The 17,309-nt window shown below is 46.2% G+C and overlaps 1 protein-coding gene across 1 annotated transcript; it reads left to right on the top strand.

Annotated features, from left to right (window-relative positions):
* The first annotated feature begins 1,123 nt into the window (after window positions 1-1,123).
* Window positions 1,124-2,087, top strand: LOC139043139 (ral guanine nucleotide dissociation stimulator-like). The gene is made up of 3 exons (XM_070503446.1): window positions 1,124-1,343; window positions 1,549-1,640; window positions 1,975-2,087. The coding sequence occupies exons 1-3, from the start codon at window positions 1,234-1,236 to the stop codon at window positions 2,034-2,036; spliced, it is 264 nt and encodes an 87-aa protein (XP_070359547.1). The 5' UTR covers window positions 1,124-1,233; the 3' UTR covers window positions 2,037-2,087.
* The last annotated feature ends 15,222 nt before the right edge of the window (window positions 2,088-17,309 follow it).

Below are 17,309 nucleotides of genomic sequence, written 5' to 3'. Positions count from 1 at the left end.
AATTGTGTGTGTTGGGGTGTCCCGAGGATCCTAGGCTGCTCTGTGTGGGAGCGTGGGGTGGGCAGGAGGCTGGGCTGAGGGGTTTCAGGGGAAGGTTCATGGGGGCACCTGAGAGCGGGAGCTCATCACCATGCCCATCCCGATGGCGGCACAGGGTGTCGTCCCCTCCCTGGTGACGTTCTTCCATTCCCTGGAGCTGCTGGACGTTACGATGGAGGATTATGTGGAGGTGAGTGAGCCCGGAGGTGGGTCCGGGGGCTCAGGCTCCTGAGGGTGGGGATGAGAGAGTCCTGTCCTGAGCCCTGAGCTCTCTGCGTTTGGCAAAGGTCCTCTCAGCAGGGCCTCCAGCCTCGTGTGGGAGTTGGGGTGTCAGGCCCATCTCCCCAGTGGGTGATGCAGGCTCTGCATAAGCCACCGTCCAGGTTCCCTGGGCTGCTGAGGCTCAGAGCTGCCTGACTGTGTGGCCGCAGGAGGTGGTGTCTGAGCTGGATTCAGCGTCTCCCTCTGGCCCTGCCAGTGAGGGAAGAGAAGTCGGGCCCCTCCCAGTCAGGAAGCACATCAGACGCTGAGCTGTCCCTTCCTGCCTGAGGCCTGAGTCTCCCCACGTGTCATCAGAGAGGGTTGGGTCACAAGGTCTGTTGCCTCAGTTGCTCTGCGCCCCCTGCTCTGGAGCCCAGAGACTGGCCCAGGTCCAAGTCCGGGCTCTGGATGGGCCTGCCCACTGGCAGTAGTGCAACATTGCAAGAGGTGTGGACGGGGGCTAGTGCTGGCCCCAGGGGGCTGTTTCTGATGGACTGCGGCTGTCTGCTTTCAGGGCAATGTGCTCAACTGTCGGAAATGGAATGAGGTAAGCGGCTGCGGCCTCCCGGTGGGGAGGGTGGGGGTTGGAAATCAGAGACCCCCCCCGCAGTGGGCAGGACCCCCTCTGGCCCAATCCCCAGGGTGGAACATTTATTTGCCCACTTCGATATACAGAGCTAGGGATCCTATGGCATTGGCGGGTGGGGGAAGGGCTGGCATCAAAGACTCCTTCCTGGAGGAGGAGCTATTTTGGGCCAAGTGTGAGAGCAGGCAAGCTCTGACTGGAATCGCAGGGAGGGAGGGCTCCCAAGTGGGCAAAGGCCCCAGACTGGCCCCTTGCCCCCTTCCTCACCCCCTCCACGAGCCCTGCAGGGTCCCCCACTCAGGCCCTGTGGGCATCCTGTGCTTGCTCTGTCCTAGCAATTCAAACTGATGGACGAGATCGAGCTGCTCCAGGAGGCTGCAAATCTGTACACCGTGCAGCCCGACGAGCACTTTGGGGCCTGGTTCCAGGCCGTGGAGCCCCTGAGCAAGGAGGAGAGGTGAGTCGGGTCAGGAGTTGGGGGAGGGCAGGGCAGCCTCTCTCTGCTGACCAGCTCCAGAGCCCATGGCCGTTGCTCCATGGTCAGCCCCTGATCTGACTGCATGGCGACCCCTGGGGCCCTTCGACCCCAGCTGCTGGCAGGCTCCAGGACGCACATGTGATGTGTGGCTCCTGAGAGCTCCCAGCTCCGCTCTGTCCCGTAGCTACAGCCTGTCCTGCCAGCTGGAGCCCCGATACCACTGGGTCAGAAAGATTCGACTCTTCTTCAAAGGCAAGAAGAACCGCTCAGTCCAGAGTGAGTGTCCAGACCGGCAGTGGCTGAAACCATGGGCTCAGGAAACATTCAGGCTGAGCGTGGGCCTGGGGAGGCAGACAGCTGGCCCTGGGTTCCAGCTCCACTGCTGAGCAGTCCCGTCCTGGGCGATTGCACTCACGTTTCTGGGACTGGTTTCCTCCTCTGTGAAGTGGGTGACGCTAAATATCAGCCCCTGTGTCAGGGACAGATGGGGTGCTGTTGGCTGACTGAGCACTGAGCACAGGGCTGGAGCACAGAGCGCAGTGGGGGCCGGGATGCGGTGTGCACTGTGGTTCCAGGGCAGGCCGCTCAGGAAATGCCTCTCTTTCTCCAGACACCAGACCCCCAACCAAGGGCCCAGTGGTGGTGGTCGATGACCCTCCTGAGACCAGCTGAGCTACAGCGGGGACACAGCGTTGATACTCAGGGTGCACAGGGCCACCTCCCTGATTCTGATGAGGAGAACTTTGTGATCCATTTCTTGGGGTCCCCTGTTGGCCACGAGGGAAGGCACCAACCCCTCTTCCCCCTCCCCCCTTTTGCCCAGCACCTATTTCCCTATTTGGCGGGGCCATATTTTGTTGTCAATGGTAAATGCTCCGTTTGAGTATTATATTAAATTGTTGCTTCTTTCTAATCCTGGGAGTGGAGGTGTGAGTCTTTCGCTCGCAGCGCTCATGGAAACCAGATCCAGAAACTCACATTCCTCCTCGAATTTAGAAATCTCCCAGAGTGAGCGGCTCAGTTTATGTGGAGAAGGGAGAAGTGCCAGTCCCCTCCCTGGCTACTGAAGGACGTGCCCAAGTGCCCCTCCCGCCGAGAACAGGATCATTGCAGTGTGGTTCACCCTGTCCAGGAGCAGAGAGGGCCCCTCCGACCTCTTGGGACTAAGCGGTTGGAGGCGTTTTCTCAGGCAGAGCCACAACCACTAAGCTGGGCGTGTCTGTCAAACTAGCACGTGCCTGTCCCTAGCACACGTCCTGCCCAGGACAGTGGCTGCCTTTCGACACTCTGCCGGAAGAGGGAACATTTTCCCGGTTTCTCTTGCACACAGATTAGGACCTTGTTTTCTGATTCAGTCTCCGCAATGGCTTCAGCTCTAAGTGGGGAAAATACCGTCAAAAGCTCAAAACGTGCACATAGGGAGGACGAGGCCAGAGGAAGGTCCTGTGGACATGGACCATGGGCAGGCAGGACTCTTCCTTCTCGGGCCCACTAGGGGCTCCCTGTTCACCTCTGACCTAGACTGGATCCCCCTGGGCTTCTGGTCCCTGACTCCGAATACCATTTCCTGCTTGTTGCCTATCCAAGGGGAAAGCTGTGGGATGCAGCTTTTAGGGCCTCAGCCAGGTCTCCCTCCAGAAACCTAGTGCTCCCAACAATCTGTTCCAGAAAATATAACCAGAGACAACACTTTCCAACTCATCTTATGAGCCCAGCAGTACCCTAAAAGCAAAACTAGAGTTTAAAAGTAGGGAAAACTTGAGAACAGCAAGTCTCAGAAATGAGCAATTACTGTCTTCTACAAATATTAGAAAACTGAAGCCAACAATGTAAAACAATCATACACCAGGACAAAGAGGAAATTTATTCAGGTATGCAAGGTTGTATCAGCATTCCAAAATCAAATCAATGTGCATCAATTCTGTGTTTGTGAGGCTGTATTCCTTTGAAGTCTTTGGAACTGTTGCTGTCTTTCAGACAAGTCTGAGTTTACATCAAAGGTCATCAACTAAAAACAACTACAGTATAAATCTTTTAACAAATGAATTTGAGAGTCATACCCACAAACAGAATATTCTTTATAAAGAGCATTCAAACTAGATCTATTTTTTCTTTTTTAAGATAATGACTAGCTGGCATTATTGTTCAATCAGAAAAATACAACTCTGGGCAAAACTACTATTCCAATTCAAATAGACTTTGCTACTGTTAAAATTCCTATAGTATTTGGTGTTTGTTTTCAATAATCAGATATTATCTTGAATTTATATTCTTTTCAAGTGCCTAGATCTTGTTTCCACAATAAAATGGCATTCCACGGTTCAGAGTATGCTTTATATTATTCTCTTTCCCTTAGCACCAAACACATTGGTTTTTCTCACCTATAGAACAGTTGCCAACAACTTACCCAGAATCTGTTTTCCACAACATGGCACAAACTATCTTGTCAGCTTTCTCTTGAGTTCTCTGGACCCTGCATTTCAGTCAATTAAACTGTTACATGTTCTCCCACGCATTATTTGTTTTCTTTTATTTGCTCAGAATACCTTCCCACCGCATCTCTTCTTTGTAAATGATATCTGTCTATCGCTTGAGGGTCACTCCAAGGAAAGCTTCCTGCAGGTGTACCACCAAACTGGCAGTCGTCTTCCCCTTTGGAATTCTTATATCATTTTGTCACTTGCTCTGTCTTCCTTCTCCCTCTGCTTGTCCCTTCTTGGTCTTCTTTACAGGCTTCTTTTCCTCTGTCCATTCCTCAATGCGCACTGAAATGTTAGACTTCCTCGGCATTCTGCCCTATGCCGTCTTCTCTTCTTGCTCTCCATACATTTCTTAAGCAATGTATTTCACTCCTGTGGCTCTAATGGTGACCAGTATGCTAATGAGCCTGGCCTAGAGAAGCTCTCTTGAGATTCTGACTAGCATATTTAACTATTCATTGGATATCTCTACCTGATTGTCTTTACAAGTATCTTAAGCTCAACATACGCACAACTGAATTCAAGACCTTTCCCCACCAAACCTATTCCTTCTTCAGAGAATTTCCTGTCTTAGAGATTGGAGCCACCATCTACCTAGTTGCTCAAACTAGAAACCGAGGAGTCATTCCTTCTATGGACTACCCCTCCTTGCTGACATCCACTGAGTTACTCGATCATGTTAAATCAGGCTCCTAAATATTTAAAAACTTTGTCCATCTCTCTCCATATAAATTGCCGTTATTTCAGTCCAGGCCATAAGCACCTTTCCCCCAAAACACCATAAGGGCCTCCAGTCTTGGTCCTCCCCAGTGGAATTTCCACAATCCAGAGTAATCTTCTAAAATGTAGGGCAATTATGAGAACTTCCTGCTTAATATTCATCAATGGCTTCCCATAGAAGAAAAATGTCCAAATTCCTTAAACATAGCTTACAGAGCCCTCTGTAATAAGGGCTAACCTTGTCCCTGCCTATCTCTTCATTCTTCACTTGACATTCTAAACTTCAGGCATATGAAATTTCAGTTCTTCAAACTTGCCATGCATCACATCTCTGAGACTTTACATTCTGTATGCTGCCTTCTAACCCCACACCCCTGCTTTTTGCTCAGCAAACTCTATGTCAGTGTAAGAAGTCCTTCTTGTGGAAGCTCTCTTCACTTTGCATTCTTTTTTTTTTTTTTTTTTGGGGGGGTGAGGAAGATTGGCCCTGAGCCAATATCTGTTGCCAATCTTCCTCTTTTTGCTTGAAGAAGATTGCCACTGAGCTAACATCTGTGCCAGTCTTCCTGTATTTTGTATCTGGGATGCTGCCACACCATGGTTTGATGAGCAGTGTATAGGTCCATGCCTGGGATCCGAACTTGTGAACCCCAGGCCACCGAAGGGGAGTGTGCAAACTTAAGCATTATGCCACCTGGCCGGCCCCCAGGATGCATCCTTATCATAGCATCTACCCCTTCTCACAGCATCCACCTTACTACTGTAATTGCTTGTTTAACTATTATCATTCTTTTATTTGACAAATATTCACTGAGAGTCCGCTATGTCACTGGTACTGCATTCTCCTCTGCATATAGAATTTAGTCAATTCAGGGTATTGTGTAAGCACATAAGGTATGTGGGAGACGGTCCAAGAAATGTCTCTTAATGACTTGCATTTCCATCTATTTCCCTACCAGTTTAAATTTCATAATCATTTCCGAGTTCTTTGAATTACCTAACACAGTGGATGGTAGATAAATATCTAATCTCATTAACTGTTGGATTTTAAACATATACAAACAATTTTTGCATTGTAAGAGGACTGCACCCAGCCATTACTTTCTACCTAGCAGAGTTTTTCTTTGATATCACTTTGGATATAATGGAGTGTAAACACTTAGGCAAACTTCTGCAGTGAAAAACGTGAGCCTCAGTATCAGAACAGTGTAATAATGCTGCCGCTTACTAGGCTGTGCCCATGGCCAAGAGCCTTAACCCCTCTGAGCCTCAGTTTCCTCATCTGAAAAAGTTAGTTACAAAGTCAAATGAGATATGAGAAAATAAAAGCATAGCACAAAATGTAAAGGGCTATCCAAATGCCATTATTACGATTGTTATTAGAGTGAACACAGATCAGGCCTCCCTGTCACTGGTCATCCCAGCTCTACAGGCAACGAGATTTCCAAATCTCATCCTTCACCTTCCCTTTATCATTTAAGAGGTAGGCTTCTGTACTTTAATAAACACATATTGATGGAAATGGTTAAAAAAAAAACACCCCACAACACCAGGAAAACCAAGCCAAAAAATTTAACAAGTAAATATTAAAGGGACAAGAGAGACAGAAGCACCAGCCTATGAAGTCTAGAATTTGGATATATGGACCAAAAAAAATCAGGCCACAATTACTTTTTTATTTTTATATTAACTAGAAGGGTAAGTGGCACAAAAGAGTAATGATCTGAATCACTTCTCAGTAAAATGGTAACCCACTGAGCTGCAAAGTCAGGAGATTGGGTTCAAGAACTAGTTTAGCTACGAACCTAACCAGTAATCCCCAGGCAGTCTACCCACCCCACACTCTGGTCTTTCAGCTCCTGATCTCCTTGGCTCCTATCATCTTTTTTTCCACCCTATCTCAGCCACACACTCAGAAGGCCACAAATATCAAATGGCCACTCCATCGAGCCCAGCGATGCTACCATGCTCCTCTAGTATTACTATATACTGAATGTTTGTGTCTTCTCAAAATCCTTAGGCTGAAATCCTAACCCCCAACGTGATGGTGTTAGAAGGTGGGGCCTTTGGGAGGTGATTATGTGATGAGGGCAGAGCCCTCACGAATGGGATTAAGGCTCTTATTAAAAGAGACCCTGAGAGCTCCCTTGCCCCTTTTGGCCATCCATGGACCAGGAATTGGGCCCTCAGCAGACAGCAAATAGGCTGGCACCTTGATCTTGGACTTCCTAGCCTTTAGAACTGTGAGAAATAAATTTCTGTTGTTTAGGGGCCAGCCCCAGGGTTGAGTGGTTCGGTTCGTGTGCTCCACTTCAGTGGCCTGGGGTTTGCCAGTTTGGATCCGGGGTGTGGACCTATGATCAGGCCGTGCTGTGGCAGCATCCCACATAGAAGAACTAGAATGACCTACGACTAGCATATACAACTATGTCCTGGGGCTGTGGGGAGGAAAAAAGATAAAAGGAGGAAGACTGGCAACAGATGTTAGCTCAGGACCAATCTTCCTCACCAAAAAAGTATACTTAGAGAAAAAAAAATTCTTAAATTTCTGTTGTTTTATAAGCCTATGGTATTTTTATAACAGCGTCCCAGACTAAGACAAGTATGATTGCCTTCTGTCCTCCCAATGATTATTTTCTACTTTCCCTTTGCCCCTTAAACTGCCTACCCAAACATCCCTAGTCTCCTCTTACTGATCATGCTCATAATTCATTGAGAAAAAGTGAATCAATATCAGGCAGAAACTCTCTCACCTTCTAATCACTGAATCTACCCATCCACCTGCATCTCTACTTATACTCATTACCTTTCTTCCTATTACTGTAAATTTTATGTTCATATTTCTAAGCCAATACTTCATACAAGTTCTTTGGATCCTATTCCTTCTTGTTTCCTCAAAGACTTTACTCCTCTAATATACACATTCTCTGTTATACTATAATTTTTCCCCCTCTCTACTGGATCGTTCCCATCAGCCTTTTTATCCCCATCTTTAAGACCCTAATTTGACCCCACATATTCCTCTGTTACCTCCGTTTCTCAACTCTTCATAGTAAAGTATCTTGAGAAGTCTGTGCTATGTCCATTTCTTCACGTCACGTTTCGTCTTCATTGTGCTTGTCAGAGCACATCACCATATGTTGCCAAAATCCAATGGTCAGATCTCTTTATTTACGTGACTCTTCAGCATGTTTCAATACCATTGGCCATGCTTTGTTGTCTTGGCTTTTAAGTCATCATACTCTTCAGGTTTTCTTCACCAGATACTCCTTCTCCATCTCCTTTGGTTGCTTCTTTTCCTCGGCGTTACCTCTGATCATTGGAATACTCTACAAACACACTTTCTCTAGGTAGTTTTTCCTACATGCTGATGACTCTCAACTTTTATCTTTCGTCCCTTACACAGAACTCGACTCCCAAATTACTTTAGATTTCTAATAAGCACATCAAACTTAAGGTGAGCAAAACAAGAATATACCCCCCCCCACACACACACACACACACTATTTCTTCCCTAGTCTTTTCCATTTGGTAAAGGGCACAACCATCCACTCAAGCTCAAGATGAAAATCAGGAGCTCCCCTTTTTTTTCTCACCTCTATATTTAAAACATCATCAAGTCTGTAGGCTCTGCCTCCAAATCTATCTCACAGCCATCTACTTCCTACCACTTTAGCCCAAGCTACTGTCCTTCCTTCCCTCCTGGATTACTGCAAGTGTCTTCTGCTACTAATCTGCTCCCCATCCCTATGACCCATTCACATGACAGGTGGAACAAACCTTTTCATAAAGTAATCAGATTACTCCCTTCCGAAACACTCTGTACTAGTTTCTCATCACACTTTACATACATTCCAAATGTATACCATGGGTATATTGCCATGGCTGATTCAGAGCACTACCTGATTTCGCCCCTCCCTATCTCTTCATGCTTATCCTGTACCGCTGTCTCTACATTCCAGCTACAGCGGTCTTTATGATGTTCCTTGAAAGAGTCAAGCTCTTTCATACCTTACGGCTTTTGCAATTGAAGTTCCCTTTACCTGAAATCCTCTGGCCCCAAATATTTCTGTGGCTGGCTTTTTTTAAAGATTTTTTAATTTTTTCCTTTTTCTCCCCAAAGCCCCCCGGTACATAGTTGTGTATTCTTCGTTGTGGGTTCTTCTAGTTGTGGCATGTGGGACGCTGCCTCAGCGTGGTCTGATGAGCAGTGCCATGTCCACGCCCAGGATTCGAACTAACGAAACACTGGGCCGCCTGCTGCGGAGTGCGCGAACTTAACCACTCGGCCACGGGGCCAGCCCCTGTGGCTGGCTTTTTTATATCACTGAGGCCAGCACAAATGTCAGCTCCTCAGAGAGGCCTTCCCTAACCAATCAATCTAAAGTAACCCCTCCCCTAGTCTTTCTCACTTCACACGGTTTTACTTCTTCACTGCACTCACCATTATCAACACTTCCTTGTTCATATATTACCTGTTTATTTTCTATCTTTGTTCACCAGAATTTAACCTCCATGAGAACAGGAATCTTACCAGTCTTCCTTACCGTTGTATTCACAACGCTTGGCAAAGCAGTAGATTCCTTAAAAAGATGTGACATATGCCCATCTCTGAGCAAGTCACTCAACTTCTCTGACTCATATTTGTGGGGCTACTATTGCTAGACTTAGCTCTGGGTGTCGGGATTACAAAGGTGAATAAGGCATGGCTCCTTGAGAATCTTATCCATTTATCTCTTCAACAAATATATACTGAATGCATATTTTACTATGTTCCAGGTCCTGTTCAATGTCATTATGTAGTTCCCTCTTCAGTAAAATGGAGTTTTGTTAACTAACTCTATCTCACAGAGTGTATAAACAGGATGAGTATGAAAATTATGCACAAAAAGAGGACTGCTATCAAAATGTTACCTTATATATTACTATCCCTGCACCTGCCTCTTTCTTTTTGTCTGGTAATGGGCAGGAGCTTATGACAAGAGAGAATCAACTGACAGAAACACAAGTATAAATTCTGGTACTCATAGAAAGTAACAAATATGAATAGCATTTCATAGGTTTTCATAATGTGCCAAACGACTAAGACGTTTGGCGCATTAATGTTTTAGATGTGATAGTAATCTGTTAATTTTCTGCATTTGTATTGCACAAATAACAGTTCTATTTACCTCCCTGCGAAAAACCAGGGAGTAGGGTGTGGCCTCCCTCAGTGCCACCGGGCCAATCGCCCTCTCCATCACTGCGTCTGATCTGTCACAGACTACAGGGCACACTTGGAGGGCGTCAGGGGCCTGGCGTGGGCCTGCAGAGCTCTTGGGCGGCCTCCTAAATGATGCGCCTGACACACGGTGCATGTGCAACAGCTGTCCCATCCTCTAAACGCACTGAGCTACAGCGCGGTCCACTGTGAGAAAGCCAACACCGGGAGCGGGGCAGGGTGAAGGAGCACGGAGGAGCGCTCTCCCTGCATCAGCAGCCAATCCTGGGCCACGTCTCCAGTCACAGGCGCGCGTGAAGGCTCCTGTGCAGGTATTCACTATTTGTACAACAGGCTGCGCTGAATAAAATGGATTGTGCGGTCTGGACTGACAGACCCGCTTTTTTCTTACTTGTGAGTACCTGTAAGACGAGAGAGAGGAGGCAGCGAACAGGAGCAGCGATGCGAGGGACGCGAGGGCGTGAAGGACCGAGTCGGGGGAGAGGAGGGGTCCGCGGCTGTGCCCCGCGTCGTGGGGAGAAGACGGGCGCTCCCTCGAATGGAGGGGGAGCGGCGTTCCCGCGGCCGCCGGAAGGGACCAGCGCGGGGGACGAGGCGCTGGTGCCCCGGGGCCTGGAAAGGGGCAGTGTCGAGAAAAATGGACCCTACCTACAATTCCTTTAGCATCCCCCGCCGCCCCAGGAGCGGCCCTGGCACCCAGCAACCGCCGCGGAGACCGCGCGCCGCTCTGGCAGAAGCCGCCAGGAGCGGACCTCTGCGAGGGTCACGGGGCCAGGCTGAAGGCCGCGGGCGCGGCGGGGGCGGCGGGGCGGGGCGGGGCGGGTGGCGGCGGCGGGGCGGGGGCGGGGCCTGAGCGGGCGGGCCGGCCTGCGGGGCAGGGGGCAGGGGGCAGGGGTCGGGGGTCGGGGGTCGGGGGCGGGGCCTGAGGGTGCAGGCCGGTGGGGGCGGGGCGGGGCTGGCGGCGGCGGCGCCTTCCAGTGGCTTGGCGGCCACCTCGGCCTGCGGAGGCGTGGGTTCCAGGATCACCTGGGACCGCCTGATGTGTTTTCAGTCTTTTCTGACTATTGACCTACTGGGTTATACAAGTCCAGGGACAGAGTTGACGTCACAGAGCCCGTTAGCCAAAAAACAGCGCCAGGGGCTGCACGTGCCAGAAGTAATTTATCAAAACTCAGATCGTATTTCCCCTTAAATCAGCTTAAGTATAGTGCAATCGTAAAAGGGCATAGTCTGTGGGGTCATGACCGTCAGGGTTCAAAGTTCAGCGCTGCCACTTTTTAGCTATGGGACCACCGGCAATTACATGATCTCTTTGAGCTTCGGTTTTCTCACTGTAAAGGATGTGGTGGTGAGAATAAATGAATTGATACCTGGCAAGTGTCTGGAATAGGGCTTGGTACAAAGTAAACACAATATCCTGTTATCAGTATAGAACCTTTGGCTTTTCCCCCTCACAAAATAACCTTCATAGGAAACAAATGAAAGCAGAACTGCTCTGGTTGAAGGTGGGCCCAGAAGCCTTGATTTCTCAATCCCAAAGGTTGTCTATAAGGTTCCTCTAATGGAATCTCCAAGCTTCCTAAAATATAGACAAAAACAACTATTATGGGAGAATATCCAAACTTCTTAGAAGGACAAACTGCTCTTTTGTATCTAATTTTTCTTGTGATAATCCGAACTTTTCCTCCTGCAGACAGTACTCCTTTTTGCCTCTGTGTTTTTTCTAGTTTGTCTATCGGCAGTGTTCTCTTTCTCCTTTTCCTATTTATCACTTAAGATCTGATTCAGATTACAACTCTTTCTTGGGTGACAATGAGAAATTCTCTTTTCATTGTAACCCCCTCCCACCTTCAGCATGGTGTAGACATCTCAGCAAAGATGGAAAGTTATTTTCCTCCTTGTTTTAGAAGAGTAGACAAAGTCTTTTGTGCTTATAGGGTTAAACGCTTTGTTCTCATGGTAGGGAAAGGGAAAGCAGGTAGATCCCCAAGGATACTGGGAGGAAGGACCTTTGAGAGAAGTCCGATGACCTCCAGGGCACGGCTCTGTGCCTCAGATGCAGTGGACTGCTGGAGGTGAAGTGCTTCCGGGTCCATCTAAAGAAGTGAAGGGCACATCAACAAATGGCGTTTTGGAATTCTCACCAGGTCAGAGGGCTCAGGCCAGATTTGAGTTAGTCAACTAACACTTGTGATGTTACTTGCTCCCAAAATGGCATGAAGCAATTCCCACCTGCTACGGAGAACTACAGAAATTATTCATATAGAAATACGTTCAGAAATGTTTAAAAAATAATGTCCTTCATTTATTTAAGGACAATGTGATGAACATCTAATAATGGATTAAACAACATCTAAAGAAACATCTGATATTTTTTCTCGTAAAAAATTAACAGCAACTTAAAAATAATTAAATTGTTTATATTAGCATCAATGCCATTGAAAGCAAAAAACTTCTGAGGAACAAGGAGAACCTTATTCATGACAGCAGTTTTCAATAAATTTAATATGATGAAAATAGTTTTTTTTTTTAAAGATTGGCACCTGAGCTAACAACTGTTGCCGATCTTTTTTTTTTTTCCCCTGCTTTATCTCCCCAAATCCCCCCTGGTACATAGGTGTATATCTTAGTTGCAGGTCCTTCTAGTTGTGGAGTTTGAGACGCCGCCTCAATGTGGCCTGACGAGCAGTGCCATGTCTGCGCCCAGGATCCAAACCAGCGAAACCCTGGGCCACCGCAGCAGAGCACGCAAACTTAACCACTCAGCCACGGGGCCGGCCCCAAAAATAGTTTTTAAAATATCTTCTATATAAATGGTTCTGTACTTCTGAAAGCACTTCAATAAAAATAGAAATTTGGCTAATGATATATTTGGTATGAATTAAGTGCCAATCTTCTCTTCCAGTCTTACCTCTCACTAATTCTATCAACCTTAAGTGTCAATCATTTACTATATCCTAAGCTTTACTGTTTTTAAACTTTGCTAATATACTGGCCCTCCACCTACTTAACCCTTTCTTCACCTTACTCCCTAATATTAACCCACCAATGCAAACCATAGCCACCCTTGAAGGTCCAATTCAAGTGTCATCTCCTTTAAGAAGTTCCCCTCACTCAGACTCTGAATCCTTCCTTTGGATTACAGCTATTTGTACATATTTTATTTTCTTGTAAGGTTCTTGGAGGCAAGTATCATGTCTCATTCATATTTGTATTCCCCACAGGGTCAATCTCCCAACTAGAATACAAGTTCCACCAAACAGAGCCCTTGACTATCATGTTCATCACTGTATTCCCCAGCAACCATAATGCCTGGCACATAGTAGGCATGTTATGAGAATATTTCGAGTGAGTGAATGAATGGATTTTAAAACATAAGCTCCATGAAGGCAGGGATTTGTCTGTTTTATTCATTGCAAAGTGAATATTTGAATATTACCAGGTGAATAAATGATTTTTTTGGAAAGCTTAGCATTCATTATAGACAACAAAAATTCTTCAATCTATATATCTTCACGGAACTCAAATATAAAGTATTTATGTTACCTTTCACCCAACTAATTCAGTGGATGATATATCTTTCTGAAAATAAGACACCTCCCAAAACTGTAAGAGCAAAATTTAAAAGAATCATAAAATGGGTGTTTACATTAAGAGTAGTTTCAGTTTTCTTCTTTGCACTTTTCTGTGTTCTAAATTTTCTGCAATGGAAATATATTATTTTGTAATCAGAAAAAAATAATATTATTTTTAAAGAATGTAATGGATGAGATCATTTGCAAATCTATGGCTGAGGAAATTTTGAGGACACTCAAATCTCATCAGGGTTATTTGGAGTTAATACTTAAAGAGCTGAAACTTAGTCTGCTTAAAAAAAAAAAGAGCTTCTCAGAGGGAAGATGGATGACACCAGCCCTAGGAGAAAAGGGCACTGAAGAACAAGAATTTATTCTGTTTATCTAGCACCATCCTTGGAACTCTGACACCCCTGCTGTGGACTGAATTGTGTCGCAGCAAATTCTAACCTCCAGTGTGATGGTATTTAGAGGTAGGGCCTTTGGGAGGTGACTAGGTTTAGACGAGTCTTGAGGGTGGGGCTCTCATGATGGGATTAGTGTCTTATAAGAAGAGACCAGAGAGGCTGCACACTCTGCCCCAAACCCCTCTATTTCCCCACCATGTGAGGACACAGGGAGAGGAGGCTATCGGCAAGCCAGGAAGAGAGCCCTCATCAGAGCTTAATCGTGCTGGCACCCTCCTGTTGGACTTCAAGTGTCTAGAACTGTGAGAAAGTCAACGTCTGCTGTTTAAGCCCCTCCGTCTATGGTGTTTTGCTGTAGTAGCCCGCGCTGACTGAGACAGATGAAGCAGTCTAAGATCTGAACTCTTAAGTGGCAAGGAGTTTTCTGATACTGGAAGAGGATCTCCTGATTTGGTCAACAAACATTTATTAAATGCCTACTGTGTTCCATGCCCTGTGCAAAGTGCTGAGGATTCAAAGATGACCAAGGCAAGGCTCCCACCCCTAAGGGGCTGATTTAATAGGAGACAAACCTGTAAAAAAAAAAAAAAACTGAAAAAAGGTTCTAAGTCCTCTGACAGAAGTGTGTGTAGGGTACATACAGCCTTCTTTCAGGCACCCAGAGGTTAAAGTAACCCTTTCTATCTGTGGTTGGGGTGGAGTAAATTAGCTTGGTGGGAGTCAACACTCTGTATCAAGTTAACTCTGAGTTCACCAACCAAGTCAAGAGCTGTGACTTAGGATGTGGTGATGAACCTGAGACTTCACACGGTGAGCCCTGCAGAGGCCAGTACTGGACAGAGTCACAGAGATTTAGACAGTGGCCATCCACCGAGGAGAGGGAGGAAAGAGCTTGCTGCCTGCTGTGCAAAATGGAACACGCTATCGGCAGGGGCTTAGTGGGCTCTTCAACTATTTCTTCACACTGAAGTTCCATTTCTGATACTTCTTTGGGGACTTGGATATTTATAATAACATTCTCATTTACTTATACTAACTGTACTTTGTATAAGTTAGTAAGTATTCAAAGCCTGGTACTTAAACTACTGGTGAAGGTGGGAACGAGCGCTAACTGCTGCGCCCTTCGGTCTCACGTGCCCTTTGCTGTCCAGGTCCTCATCGTCCCCCATGTCCCAGCCGAGGCCACCCCCTGGATTAGCTGGGGGCTCCTGCTGCGAGCTCCCTAGCACTCCTGTACTTCTTGCCTCACAGCACTTATCACACCATTCTTCAATCTCTTGTTTAATTGTCTCTCTCTTCTATCAGACTGTCAGATCCTTAAGGACACGAACAATATTAGTCTTAATAATGTGCCTGGGTCACCAAAGCCCTTTAGTAAGTATTTGTTGAATGGATCTAGTTTCAGAGTCTGTGAAAGTGGAGGACCAGACGAGCATTCGGTTTATGGTACCACCAAGGGGCACCTAACCAACGAAGTGCAGTTTGAAACATCTGTCTGAACTTTGGCATGAATTAACCCAGTCCAAACTGACAGCACAAACACTAAGGGAATATATTACCATGGAGTAACCAGTGTCAGGCTGACATAAAAATTAAGCCTGTTAAGGCTTCATATTGTGTTAGCTTAATAAGAATTAAGCTAGTTTTGGACAGGGGTGAAAGTCATGGTGGCAGTGGCTGGAATGGTAGTCTAATGACGAGAGGAGTGGACAGGCTATATGCAGATCAGCTTGGTGGGATCAGAAGATTCTAATTCATTCATTTAATACGTATTTAATATCTCCTTCAAGATTAGCTTCAACTTCAAATTCTAGATTAAAGAGTTTAGATGGGAAGTGATAAGTAATAAACGCTTCAGGTATACAGCATGATAAAAGGTGTAAACTGTATTTAAACATGATTATTCTAGCAACTAGGCAGGAGTTGACCTAGACTAAAGAGAAACTTACGGGTGATACACAAAAGCCAAGATGGTCTGTTGAATAAGTGGGATAAAATATGACCTATGCAGATAAGCCTTTCTTCTAATATCATCTCTGTTGTCATGTCACAACGTCTGAAATTCCTGCCACAGAAGTCAGTTTTTTGGTCAAAGGTACTATCTTTAGAAAGCCCTTGTTAACATGCAAGAACATGCTACTAAGTGATGGTAACACCCAATACAATGGTACCTCTGACTCCCAAATCTGATCTTTCCATCTTCATAGGAATGTGAATGTTTATTGACAGACACTTCTCAGCTTCCTCATAGCTGGGTGTGGTTATCACCAATAGAAGGTAAGAGAAGAGATGTGTCTAACTTCCTCACAACTTTCTTAAAAATAAATTGCTTGCCTTGGACTTTCTTTTTTCCTTCTTCCTGAAGGCTAGAAAGGAGACATGGGAGAGATCTACTTCCAACCTGTGTCCTAAGCTAGGGCGTGGCGGAACATCAAGACAGAAGGACACAAATCGGGGCTGGCCTGGTGACGCAGCGGTTAAGTTCGCACATTCCACTTTGGCGGCCCCAGGGTTCGCTGGTTCGGATCCTGGGTGCGGACATGGCACCACTTGGCAAGCCATGCTGTGGCAGGCGTCCCACATATAAAGTAGAGGAAGATGGGCACAGATGTTAGCTCAGGGCCAGCCTTCCTCAGCAAAAAGAGTAGGATTGGCAGCAGATGTTAGCTAATCTTCCTCCGAAAAAAAAAAGGACACAAATCTCAGTAGACCTCATGAGCAGAGTAACCCTGTCAGCATCGACCAGGCAGCCAGTTTCATGAGAGGTAAATAAATTTCCATTTTCTTTTAAGTACTGTATTTCTTGTTTCTTCATTATAGCAGCTTAACTTACCCTGATTAATATGATATTCTTGAGAGTGGCATAGATTTGAAAATTGGCTCTCTGTCACCTAGAGAACAGGAAGAGCCTGAAGACGTGGGTCACAAGAAACAACTAAGAAAGGGCTAGACCAGGGCACGTCTTAGCGGGAGGCAAACTCAGAGGGGCCACTGAAGTGGGGGACTCTGTGGAGCCAGGCAGGAAGTTGAATGAGGGCTTTTGTCATCCAAATAGGTGCAAGAGGAAGAGCCAATGAAGATACTTTGTGTACATAAAAATTTTGGTGGGGCCAATCAGTTACAATACTTCACAGAAAGGTAGTAAGAGGGGCAGAAATGGAGAAGAGGCAGATTAACAGGGAAAGCGAGGGGAGAAACTGATGAGAGATTACAATGTATTTAAAAAGAAAAGAGGATCCAAAAACAACTCAAGGCATGAGAGGCTAGGTGGCCACGCATCATAAAACTGTGGCGGCAACAGTCACTCAGAGCGAGCTGTTGGCCAGCAGAACGCCACACCGAACTCGGTCTTTCCCCTGTTAATCTGATATCGTGGTAGTACATTAAAGAGTATTTCTCCCCACACAGATTAAGATAATGATGGAGTGTTTGAAGCAAAAAGAAGAAGATAGAGAAATCAGGCTAGAAATGTAGAACATTACCACCTACATGGAAAGGGTAATGGCTGAAAATGCTGTTTAAAGAAATAACCACACTTTAAG

Source organism: Equus asinus, unplaced genomic scaffold (assembly GCF_041296235.1).
Source record: "Equus asinus isolate D_3611 breed Donkey unplaced genomic scaffold, EquAss-T2T_v2 contig_176, whole genome shotgun sequence".
NCBI lineage: Eukaryota > Metazoa > Chordata > Mammalia > Perissodactyla > Equidae > Equus > Equus asinus.
Note: the sequence above shows the minus strand (reverse complement) of the source record. Positions and strands in the feature narration are given on the sequence as shown.